The following is an 11,901-nucleotide window of genomic DNA, read 5'->3' as shown; positions in this document are numbered from 1 at the left end:
TAGTCAGTTGATGGTATGTTGGCCATGTTTTGGATTTGTCAGAGCTTGAGAGAGCTATTTGTGGGTCACACCTGACAGTTCGGTTTGTCAACAATCAGCCGTCATAAGGGTTAGAGGGTTAAGAGAGTTTCTGGAGTAGCTATGAGTCAGCTGTTGTTGTCAGCCAAGGGGTTACAGGGTCAGCTCCTAGCTTGATTTGAGTGTTCTAAGAATCTAGAAGTCTTTGCGGATGCAGAGGACAGGAAACGAGTGTAAGCAGGGTCAGTTCTAGCCACCCTTGAGAGAATAGCCATTTTGGAGGTAGTTGTGCATCAGCTGCTGCAGTCAGCAAAAGGTTTGCAGTAGTGAGATATCCTTTCAAGATGAGGGTAGTCTGAAGGCCTGAGAGTCTGCGGGGGACACTTATGGAAAGATACTGTTTTTGTAAAAGCTTCCAAAGCAGACGGTTCTCTGTCAGAATTTTGAGGTGGAATCCAGTCTGTTTCAGGCAAAATCCAGTCTGTTTTAGTCAAAAGAGGATCAGAAGAGGGACAAAGCAAGTCCTAGGGTTTGGGATATAAAATCAGCTAGTTAGAGGGCATTTTGGAGGTCTAGAAGATAATTTTCTACCTGGTATCAAGAAGAGGCATTCGGAGGGCAGAATCAGGCTATTCTATGCAGCTGGAAGAGATTTTGGTCAACTGGATGTCAGTTGTGGTCAGGAGAGGCTTCTAGGTGGAAGGTCAGAGCTTTTGGAGGATAGGGCTAACCTGAGAGGAACAACTAGAGGAGGCAGCTGGATTAGATAGGGAGGTTGGGGGGGTGTTGAGGTGTCCAATTGAGTCAGGCTAGAGGGCTGTGGACAGGTGCTGATCTGATTGCTATGCATTTTCCAACATACAAAACTGGCCCATCCCAAAACATTAAAGACAGAAGACAAACACTACTTGATGTCCTTTGGCCATAAACACACACACACAAATTTGGTGTCCTATGGCCATAACGCATGCGCACACACACACATACATATAAATAAACATATATAAATATACGTGTCTGATTATATATACGCACATCTGTGCAAAAGTGTTTATATAGATGCAAGTGTGATTCCCCCCCCCCCCCAACACACACATACGCATACACACACATACGTACATATATATAAACATAAGTACATATATGTACACAAAACCATAGCATTTTCCAATGTACAAAAACTGACCATTCCCAAACGTTAGAAGACAAACACTACTTGATGTCCTTTCGCCATAAACACAGATTTGATGTCCTATGGCATATAAACACATTCACACATTTGTGTGCGCGCACGTGCACACACGCACATACATACATAGTGTGTGCATGCTCCCCCCCCCCCCAACACTCACATACACACAAACATACATATATATAGAGAAAGACATAAGTACACATATAACACAACCACGTCTAGCATTTTCCAACATACAAAAACTGACCCATCCCAAAACCTTAAATTAAAGACAAAAGACAAACACTACTTGATGTCCTTTGGCCATAAAAATTTTGTGGTGGCCTTCAAAATGCACTTTATTCCACAACAAGTATTGAGAGAGGCAACCTCGTGATGCATTGGGCATATAAAGTGGAGCCGGAAATGTTTGTAAACATTTAGAAAAACATCATTACCTAAACTTATTCTCTCGATTTGACACTTTCCACTAACAAAAGCGACCCAGGCCTACCGATTGCAAAGGTAAGTTTGATCAAAGAGTTGCAATGCACTCTATTTCAATACGGGCATTGAGAGGGAGCGCTGCCACTTGATACGTCGAACGTGCCGGAAAAGGAGCGGGAAAATCTGTAAGAGATTCCAAATTAACATTGTTTCAAAAAAAAAGTGTTACACTAATGAGAACAATAATGCCACAATCCAATAACACTTACATTTTGCATAAATTTCATTGACCTTCTTGAAGTCACTCAAATCAGCCAACCTGATCATCATTATTATCATTTCAATCAACAGAATGGTGTTCCATGCGTGCTTGATAAAACAGAAGAAATAGTTGCTTATGCCACTCCCAGCATACCAAATCACCCAGCATCTTACATGATAGTCGTCTTGACAACTGATGCATAGCTAGACCCGGCTGCTTTTAAAATAGCTCCCATGTTCTTGAGAACCTACAAAGTTTTCCATCAAAAGACTGTTACAAAACAAGGTGACAAACACTACAGCAGTAAAGCTCAAGCAGATAAATAATGACAAGAATAGGCAGGCACTCACCTGCTCTGTTTGACCCTCCACTGACTCTGAGTAGAAACTTCCCGTCTGTAATACAAGAAATAAGGCAAGCATAACACTTCGTCATGCCAGACCATCATTAAAAAGAAAAAGACCAACAGCTTGCAAACTCTAAAGCACATGAAGGTGCACATCACAATGTACATGTACAAAATAAAAAATGCATAAAATATTTAATAATTGCACACACCTCTGGAACGAGACCCAACACTCCCGACACAAACAAAAGGTTCCCTGACTTGATTGCCTGGGAGTAGGGTCCCAAAGCTGCTGGTGCGTCCTCTGCTACTACGGCTTCCTTTTGCAGAGCTACAAAGGAGAGGAACGAGAGAAACGAGAACTTTACTTGTTTTCCAATGTGAAACATAACTTCTTATGGACTTTTAGGTCATGAACATGTTTAGTTAGAACACTTTGTAACACAAGAGATGAGTCTTCTAGCCAATGAGGTGATAGCTCAAGTGGTGAAGATGCTTACATACCTAGATGAATCCACGAACATGCCCAAATTCACCTTTTAGGAACGTGCATGTTATATACTCATGGTAGTCAACCCACAAGACTATATAACTATCAACTCCATTATGCATAGTATGGACTAGATACTACGACATCCCCACTAACGTCATCAATGCACAATAGTGGGTATAGAACACCGTATCAAGATATGCTCTCACACGCACTCCACACTCACACACACACGAGCATATATTCACACAAATCCCTTCGTACTGAGTTTCTATCAAACCTCCGAAGATGCAAGGTAGACTCAGCCATAATGAAGCCTAGCACTAAGGGAAGTAGCAAATAGAAAGAATTAGTACAACAAATAAGTAGTTGATGAGACAAATGCACCGCTAAAGATAGAAAGAATAAGCACAATAAGTAGTTATCTAAAACCAAGAGGTCCTGATGGCGCTAACGTGCAGGGAATGAGATTAGAACCTGGCACCTCTCCATCACGAGCCTAATCGGCTATGCTAGCACTGTACAGAGAGAACAGCACAAGAAGAGGGCAATCACTGATGACGCAGAGGCACCGAAAAACACAGCAGCTTTTCCTTGAAGAAAACATAGCACCTTCAAAACACAGGAGGAGAGGAAAGCAAAAAACGCAGCCGGGAAATAGACATCTGATACCATGTGAGAGTATGCACAGGCGGAGGCATAGATTGAGAGAGAGAGAGAGAGAGAGAGAGAGTGTTGACAAGATCACCTTTTGATTAGCAAGAGGCTTACAATGGTAATAGCCAGCAAATAGGTGTTACAATGTGCTTGGGGATTGGATTACTAAACAAGTGTTAGGGAGAGGTCCAGTTCCCTCACACAGAGATGCACAAAATTCTAACATCATGTGCCACAACACAGTTTCAATACTGGGTCATTGTGATAGGAGAAAAGACACAGATCCCAGCACACTGTCACAATGCCACATTATCAATTCGAAGTAACAATACAACTGCATTCCTTGTCCATGGGGCGAGCATGATAACACATCCATCCTCATCCATCTTTGAGGTGGCTCTCTCCAATTTGACAGCAATCCCACCCATCCTCATCCCATGGCTGCAATAGCTCCCTCCGAAACCGGTGCGAACAAGTGTGTAAAGCTCCTTAATTTATTAAACTTGCAATGGGGTAAAGGAAACTAACATATGGGAGCAAAACATTAAAATTAAAACTTGGCTTAGTTGCGAGTAAACCATAACCTGCATGGATGTATAATGTTACCACATACCTTGCATGCAGATAACCCATGAATATGCATATCATCAAGCAATTTTATACATGAAAAAAATGCAGTTTTTAAGATAATCTGTTTGTATTTACCGATCCATGTTTTTTTTTTCCAATAACGTCACAAATCATGTGACCCATAAGTAAACAACATGCATGCAAAATGCCATTTTAACACTCGTGTACTACCACACCATTCTCAAATGATAAAAAGCAAAAACTTGCAGTATATAAAACCTGAAAAGCAAGTGTTAAGCAAGCATATCAACTACATTTTTTCTTGAACAGACTGTTGGGGAGAGCTTACACACAGATTGCACCATGCTTCGGGCGCTGCCAGAGAAAGGCGGGTTCTTGCTGCGAGATGAGAAGCGCTGATGCCAGGCTTGCGAACCAACAGAGATGCAGCAGAATCCAGCCCCCTGAGTGAAGATGTGAGGCGCGGAGATGCGAACATCGCCCATCCTGAGAGAAGGGGAGGCCATATACATGGCCTTTGCAAAGGCTCCTGCCATTAGGGTTGATGAGATAGACGGCGTTCTTCTGCCCGACAGCAAAATGAGAGCATCAAAATCCCACGAGTACAACTAATGAATGCTCGAGAGTATAGACTATGTGTTCACATTTCAAGGCGTGGCCAAAGGCTTTTCACACGCAGAGAGTAGTCTGCCTCCCTGTGCCCAAGCAGTGTGGAGAATTCACCATTGAGAGAGGAGAGGGGAGGGTAGAGAGACGATGGTGATGGCACTCAATGAAGCTAGTGGTGGGTCGTGACTTTGGGTTTCATCAGGATGGATGGATAGATGCAAGCGAAAGAGGAGGATATGGAGACCCAATGTTTGTTTTGGGAATTCGTTAATGAAATGATGGAAAACCATGGTTGCGAAAGGACAGATTTCTTTGGTTTTATGGCAAACGAGGCTCAGGCTAACTGGAATGCAGTTCGACATGTGTTCAATGGTCGGAAAAATAACATCCTAACAAATAGGGAGAGGTCTTGCCTAGTTCATTAGGAGCAGCATGATTGCCCATACAACAAAGTATGTGTGCATTACATCTTAAGAAAAGCACAAAGCAATGTGCAAGAAGTGGAGAATGGCTTTTCCCAGTGAAGCTGCATCAGTGGAGGCTCAATCGATATGTCAATGGTGGTGCAATGGTTATGTGATGGATAGGAATATGTGAGCAATGGACTCTTGGTTGAGCTGGTGGGAGGTGTGCATAACACATTAGGGTTCAATCATGACAACAATAGAGATAAGTAATGATGGTCCAAATACCCCAAGAACAAACCTGGTAGAAAGCAAGCATGGAAGTTGGCTTGCAAGGGAAGGATATAGATGCAAGATTTCTCTTTTACGATGCATGTGTACTATCGATATGGCAAATGCAATTTTGCAAAGCACTAAGGTAGTCTCTTACTCTCAAGGCAAGCACATAGGGAGAGGACCAAACTTGGAGAAACTAAAAGAACGGATGTCTAAAAGCCCAACCTAAGTGGTCCAAATAGTTAATTGAAGGAACACCCATGTATAAGGTGCCTACCCCTCTCACTGGTGTGACAAAGAAAGTGCATATCACGAGAGACCAACCCCGCTGTGGTGGTCATTGATATTGATGATGAGGCCATGTATCGGCCATAGTATAACGCACATGTATGAGACCACATGGAAGATCATTTTTAAGGAGCATGATACAAACAATACTCCAAAAAGACCAATGGAAGTCACAGAGTGTAACGTCATTGAGCACAAGGTGAATGAAGCAATGTGGGCAATCCGAAGGACATGCATTGGCAAGGTCACATGCAGCATAACGCCTCATAGGGGTAAGAGGTGTAGGCAATACATAGTTGGATCTGCAAAGGGTGTACTTACACCATCTTTTGAAGGCTATCGCAAGCACCCAATGGTCTCATTAGACAATGGATATGGTTTTTCCCTGACCACGTGCTTCATTGCTATATTGTGGATACCAACATAGACCTAAAGCCCAATCCACCACCCAAGATATGGCCAGTTGCTATAGGAACTAACCTCACAGACGAGTGGATACCAGGTGGAGAGCAAGAATGCAGAAGGTGTTATGCCCACCCACCAAGTAGCGATGGGGCTACAAGGTTCTTCACAACTGCAACTTCCAAAGAACCACCATATGGGTCCACTACTAACACAAAGACAGGTGGCTTAGGCATGCGAAATGGCATAAGAGTCAAGTACCGCACGTTGATATCAGAGGAAGCGACAAAAAAAATAAAAGCCGCTTTGAAAATGAAAGCTATGGTGGTAGAAAAAGTGCAGAGATTGGAGCACAAGTATGAAGTTTTCAAGATCGAATTGCACGAGGATGATGCACACGTGGGAAAATATGATGTGCATGTGAAGATGAATCATGTTGTACATGTCTATATTTTGCAGATAGAGAATCCAAGAAGGAGCCATAGCACTTGCATGCAAGCACTTGCACTTTATTAATTTGTATGTACTACGCTTGAGCTAGAACAAGGATTTCTCCACATCACCAAGTGGCTACTTTAATTTGGTGTTTGTTGTATTTGATGATTGTCATGATGCATCCATGTCCTGTCTTTTTGTAGAAATTATATTCCTACTTCTTGTGGAAATTATAGACAAAGGCTAACTGAGTTTCTTTAGTGATTGTCATGATATATCCATGTCCTACTTCTTGTGGAAATTATAGACAAAGGAGGTTAACTAAGTTTCTTAGGGATTTTACAAGACTAATGTAGTATCTAACAATCTATACAATGAAGGGTTTCTAATTTTTTTAGAGGGGAGTGTTGAGACATGGTATTGAGCTTGACAAGTAGCACAACTAGAGACTTGAGTGTCTTGATATGTGAGAGTTCTTACATCACTTGTGGTTCATGATTATCTAAGTAATTTTTATGTGGGATGCAAAACATGGTCAAGTTGGAGCATGGTTCAATTCAAGATTATATATGTGCTCAACGATGAGTTTATCACAAGGTTCAAAGATCTCAGAGAGCAACTTGCATGTATTGATGAGGCCTATACAAACAATTTATTGATATCTCGTGTTCTCATAGCTTTACTAGATTCATACCAGGGTTTTACATCCACACTTTGGCTTATGATGAATGATAACCCTAATGCCCTTACATTTAATGAGTTGGTTGTAGTGCTCTTGCACAAAGAGTAACAATTTCAACAAAGCTGAACTAGTATGTATGTGGTAGATCAAGCATTCTCTGTCATTCAAAAAGGTAAAGGTAAAGTTAAAACTTTCTCAAAGGGAATTTCTCTTAGGGTGGCTACATGCCAAAGGCAGAATTCGCCCAATCTTCTAGGGCAAGGATGCCGAGAAGGGGGATGATAAGCCTAAGAAGAAATGCACATGCAACTATTGTGTGTCGGAAGCCAAGTCGTTATATCAATGAATCTAGAAAAAGTCTAGAGAAGGAGAATAAGAAAGATTTAGGCCTGGTTGTGGTGGTTGATGCATTAGCACACCACAACTAGGCCTAAGAAGAAATGCACATGCAACTATTGTATGTCGGAAGCCAAGTCGTTATATCAATGAATCTAGAAAAAGTCTAGAGAAGGAGAATAAGAAAGATTTAGGCCTCGTTGTGGTGGTTGATGCATTAGCACACCAACTTCTAAAAAGAAGAAGCACTAAACTATGCACATGATGATTGAGCATCCATTATGCATTGTAGTTATGACCCTTCTATCCATGATGTATGCAAGTCAGTGATAGGTCATCATGTGGTATTTTGATAGTGGTGCAAGCATATTACTTCTTAGTGTGATTTGTTTTCCTCCCTTGAGTATGCTCGGAGGAACAGCCACATGTGAAAACTCCTCCTTATATCCAATGAAAGGAGTAAGTAAGGTTGTGCTCACTGCTGCAAAATTGTAGGATAATCACTCTCTCAAAAGTCTTGTTTTATGTGAGGCATTACAAAGAACTTACTATCAATCTCTGCCATTGCCTGGGTAGGCCTATTCGTCAAATTAGTCGAAAAACGAAGCTCGCTGCTGCCCCTGCTCTGGGTTGGGTGCTATTGCAAGGTGTTGGGAGTGCTCTAGAGAGGCAGAGGGAGGGGGAGTGCGGGCTTAAAGGAAGAGGACGGGCTCAAAGGAGCCTATTGTAGAAAGAATCATAGGCGAGGATGGAGGAGGGGGGGAGGCAGAGAGGAAGGAAAGGGAGTAGCTGGGGAGTGATCCATATCGGAGAGGGAGGCCGCTAGGAGGGGCTCGTTGAGGGTTCAATGGGGCCAACTAGCCTCATTGGAAATTGGGAGCTAGAGGAGGAATCTCGTTGTGAGGAAGTGGCTGCCAAATCAAAGGGGTTGGAGGGAATGGAGGAGGCCCATCGACGATGACAAGTGGGTGCTCTAATAAATGCTCAAAATGTTCTGACAGAATCAAATCCTCTTATAATCTACCAGCCTAGCACGTGCGATGGTGGTGCTTAGCTCTAGTAGTCGGTTGACGGGAGTGGGCTCTTCGGCTCTTCGACAGCAAGGTCGTCCCATGAGACGATAAGGTCCTGGTGGTTCGTTGCTTGAGAACCTGCCTCTCTCTCTACCCCTAGTGAGGATCTGAATGGGGACCCAAGGGGGGACCACCGAAGGCAGTCACTTGGACTAGCAGTGAGGGCAAGCTCGCGAGGTGGCCTATCTACCTGCTGCAAATGAAACACTGGCCCAAAAGGCTTGAGTACTCCACTCACAAAATGATGGGGTCTCCCTGAAGGCATGGGATAGATATGACATGAGGCACTACGAGGCAATACAAATGTGAAGGTATGGAATCCGGGCCACCTGTATGAGAGATGAGGTGACTGTGGGGGGACTCCATCACTCTCCCAATGGCTCCATCGATCACCGAGAGAAGAGGAAGGTATTCCTTCCTAAGACCTAGGAAGCAGACTGTCAATGGAAGCCTGACACGCCAGCTAGTGGGTCAAACACAGGGTCAAAGCCGTGCTGCCATCGTGCAAAGAAGGCCTGGGCCATACGTAGTGCAATAGGGCTTAGTTGCATGAGTTGATCTCACCCCACTGGCAACTTGAACTCAACTTGGTAGTAGCCAAGTCCCAGAGGATGAATGTTTATGATCTTTACAGGCCCACCGATGAGGCTAGCCTATAAAAGATCTTTGAGTTATTCGCGTGCAGGGCGGCTACCAACAATCTTGCATACCAGAGTGGAGGACAATGCAACAGTCATTAGCGAGACGAGGAGCTGAAGGTCTGCTTCTGAGAAAGATAAGCAACGGTGGTCTTGATTGCAGTTGTGACAGAGCAACTACCATGGAGTCCTCCTAAGGATGAAGACCAGAAAAGGCTAAGACTTGCCAAATGGAAAAAGCCCCAAGAACTAAGAAAACTGCCCGGTAGAAGATGGAGGGGGCAAATAAGACAAAGGATAGGCTACACAGGAGAGACATGGGAGGGGTGTGAAAGAGGGGGAAGAGAGAGAGAAGGGGGGGGTTCTATGGCCAGGAACATGGCGATGAGGGCACAGGGGCAGGGCAAGCAAGGGGAAGCGAGCAGGAGGGGGGGGCAAAGGCAAAAAGGGAAAGGGAGGGTGGCGCAAGCAAAAAAGGGGAGTTGGCAAGGGAGAGGGGGAGCTAACGCGGGGAGGCAAGCAAGGCAATGCGAGGGATAGAGGAGAGAAGCATAGGCAGGTAGTGAGGGAGAAAGTGAAGATAGGGGGCACTGGCAATAGCAAAGGGGGGGAAGGGTGTAGGCAGCAAGAAAAATGCAGGAGGGGGACGCTCACAGATCCGCGTTACGGCATGGATTGGAAAGCTTATTTTTCTCACCAACAAATGATTGGTCACCTTTTAGATTAGAAGATTCATCTTCTTATATGCAAGACCCTTGTATAAGTTATTAATTGTCTTTGAAGGGAACAAATGAATGCCAATGGGCATATGAAATGCAAAAGAAGGTATTAGCAAGTGCAATCATCTTGATATCCCCCAACTTGGATCTAATCTTCCATGTGCATATATCAATTCTTTAGCATTCGCTAAAGAACTATTCGATGCATGTTAGCATAGCCAAGGGAAACATGGACTTACCAGTAACCTTTGCTATCCATCAACTCAATGAAACTAAATATAATTACACAAATACTAAGTGGGAGAGGTTAGCCATGGTATATGTTGTAAAGAAGTACAGGTATTACCTCCTAGATACTAAGTTTATTTTCTTTATCAACCATCAAGCACATTGCTTTATTTGGTGAAAAGCCTTGCACCACAAGGCACATTAGTAAATGCTTTTGCATTCTATTGGAGTTTGATTTTACAATCACTGTATGAAAGGGATTTGTGCATGTCCATGTCGGCCATCTTTCCAGAATTCCCAATAGTGAACCCTCTCTAGGAGTGCAACATGACCTTTCGGATGCTCCATCATTCCACATTGACCACATACTAGAATGGAGTGAAGACATTGTCCACTTCTTGTCCAATGGATCTCTAAAATTGGCTATCTCATCAAGAAGGATAGAGCCACATGTCTCAATAGGAAATCAACCCCCTATCTTGCGCAAGTCCATTCTAGCATAGGCGTAGGACACTTTGCCAGGGACACTTCTACCCTCAAGGTTCTCACGGCCAGCTACACTCTTTGGAGATGAAAATTGAGTTTATCAGACATTGTGAAGAATGCCAAAGGTTTGCCATGGTCTAAGAGAAGAATCATATGCCCCTAACCCCTGTAATTTTGGAAGAACCATTGAAAAATGGTTTTAGACTTCGTGGGTCCCATTAGCCCATAGCTGCTAAAGGAACACGGGCCCGATTTATAATAGTCACCATCAATTACTTCACAAAATGGGATTTCCTTATTAGCGGAATGGCAAGACAGCAATCTGGCGTATCAAACTAGTCAAGCAATGCTGTGGGAGATGTGTGGACTCCCGCCAAAGATTTTGGACTCAAACACCAACCCTTATGTGGTCATGGGGAACATTCCAGTCTCCACTCAGCTGGCCAAGCTTGTGGGTTGACCACTCTGCTTGCTACCACCGATCCTTCCGTTTTGCCATTGCATTGATAGGCGCAACACCTAGCATGCCCAGTGTTTGAGCTTTTGCCTCTGAACCGGTTCCCTTGACAAATTTTTGCTTGAATTTAAAGAACATCTCTAGGAGTGTATAATCCGGGGTGTACACCTCATCGGAGTAGGTGGCTTGGGTCTCCTTAAACTTTTCCACATTCTCTTTTGAACAGCCCAGACCCCTGTTGGTTGCTTGTGGTGTCCTTTGATCAAAAAGTCTCACCACTGGTCTAAGTGGAGTTTGCTCCATAATCTTTTTCTATGCCATTGGTATGGGTCTCCATTCGACCTGGGCAGCATCCTCATATTCTTCTGGATTATCTAATGATGGACTTTTTGCCTTTTTTGCTAGTTGGTTCTCCGGCGCCCCCTTTCCATATACTGGTACTTGCAGGTGGTTGCATTCTAGGTGGAAGCATCCTCCTTCCTCCTTCCGGTGTCTGTGAAAACAAAAATTGAGAGCATGGGTGCTCTGGGGGAAGAGGTTTCCAGGGTAGTATGGACTTTATCCTTTTTGCATGGGTGCTCTGGGGGAAGAGGTTTCCAGGGTAGTATGGACTTTATCCTTTTTGCATTTTTTAAAATATTGTGGCAGTTCCATGTTGTGGCAGTTCCATTTTTTAAAATATTGTGGCAGTTCCATGTTTGCCTTCAGCAAGTGTGAGGCTTTAAAAAATGCGTTGTCCAAACTGACCCATGGAGCAAAAGAGATGTTGACCACACCATTTTAGGCATTCATTTTCCTTGAGCAAATCTTGGTTGGCATCCTATAGCTTCTGGACCTCAGCCAGTAGTTCTCCTCATTCTTTTCTGGGTACTCCGGGCGATAG

General features: G+C 43.7%; 1 protein-coding gene across 1 annotated transcript; it reads right to left on the bottom strand.

The window, feature by feature from the left end:
- Positions 1–1,508: 1,508 nt before the first annotated feature.
- Positions 1,509–4,730, bottom strand: LOC147614344 (endoribonuclease L-PSP family protein). Its single transcript, XM_086780898.1, has 6 exons — positions 4,314–4,730; positions 2,460–2,578; positions 2,252–2,296; positions 2,075–2,148; positions 1,909–1,958; positions 1,509–1,822 (listed from the first exon to the last, which is right to left on the bottom strand). The coding sequence occupies exons 1-6, from the start codon at positions 4,519–4,521 to the stop codon at positions 1,728–1,730; spliced, it is 591 nt and encodes a 196-aa protein (XP_086637024.1). The 5' UTR covers positions 4,522–4,730; the 3' UTR covers positions 1,509–1,727.
- Between the last annotated feature and the right edge of the window lie 7,171 nt (positions 4,731–11,901).

The sequence above is a fragment of the Cibotium barometz genome, chromosome 42 (assembly GCF_041138505.1).
Source record: "Cibotium barometz isolate CiBa-2024 chromosome 42, ASM4113850v1, whole genome shotgun sequence".
NCBI lineage: Eukaryota > Viridiplantae > Streptophyta > Polypodiopsida > Cyatheales > Cibotiaceae > Cibotium > Cibotium barometz.
Note: the sequence above shows the minus strand (reverse complement) of the source record. Positions and strands in the feature narration are given on the sequence as shown.

What these genes read in the sequence shown, in the direction of transcription:
- LOC147614344 (XM_086780898.1), bottom strand. Translation starts at nt 4,521, where the DNA reads ATGGCAGGAGCCTTTGCAAAGGCCATGTATATGGCCTCCCCTTCTCTC. An exon ending in AAGCATGGTGCAATCTGTGT is followed by an intron (nt 2,579 to 4,313) that starts GTAAGCTCTCCC and finishes TCTCCTTTGTAG; the next exon opens with CTCTGCAAAAGGAAGCCGTA. An exon ending in TGGAGGGTCAAACAGAGCAG is followed by an intron (nt 2,149 to 2,251) that starts GTGAGTGCCTGC and finishes AAAACTTTGTAG; the next exon opens with GTTCTCAAGAACATGGGAGC.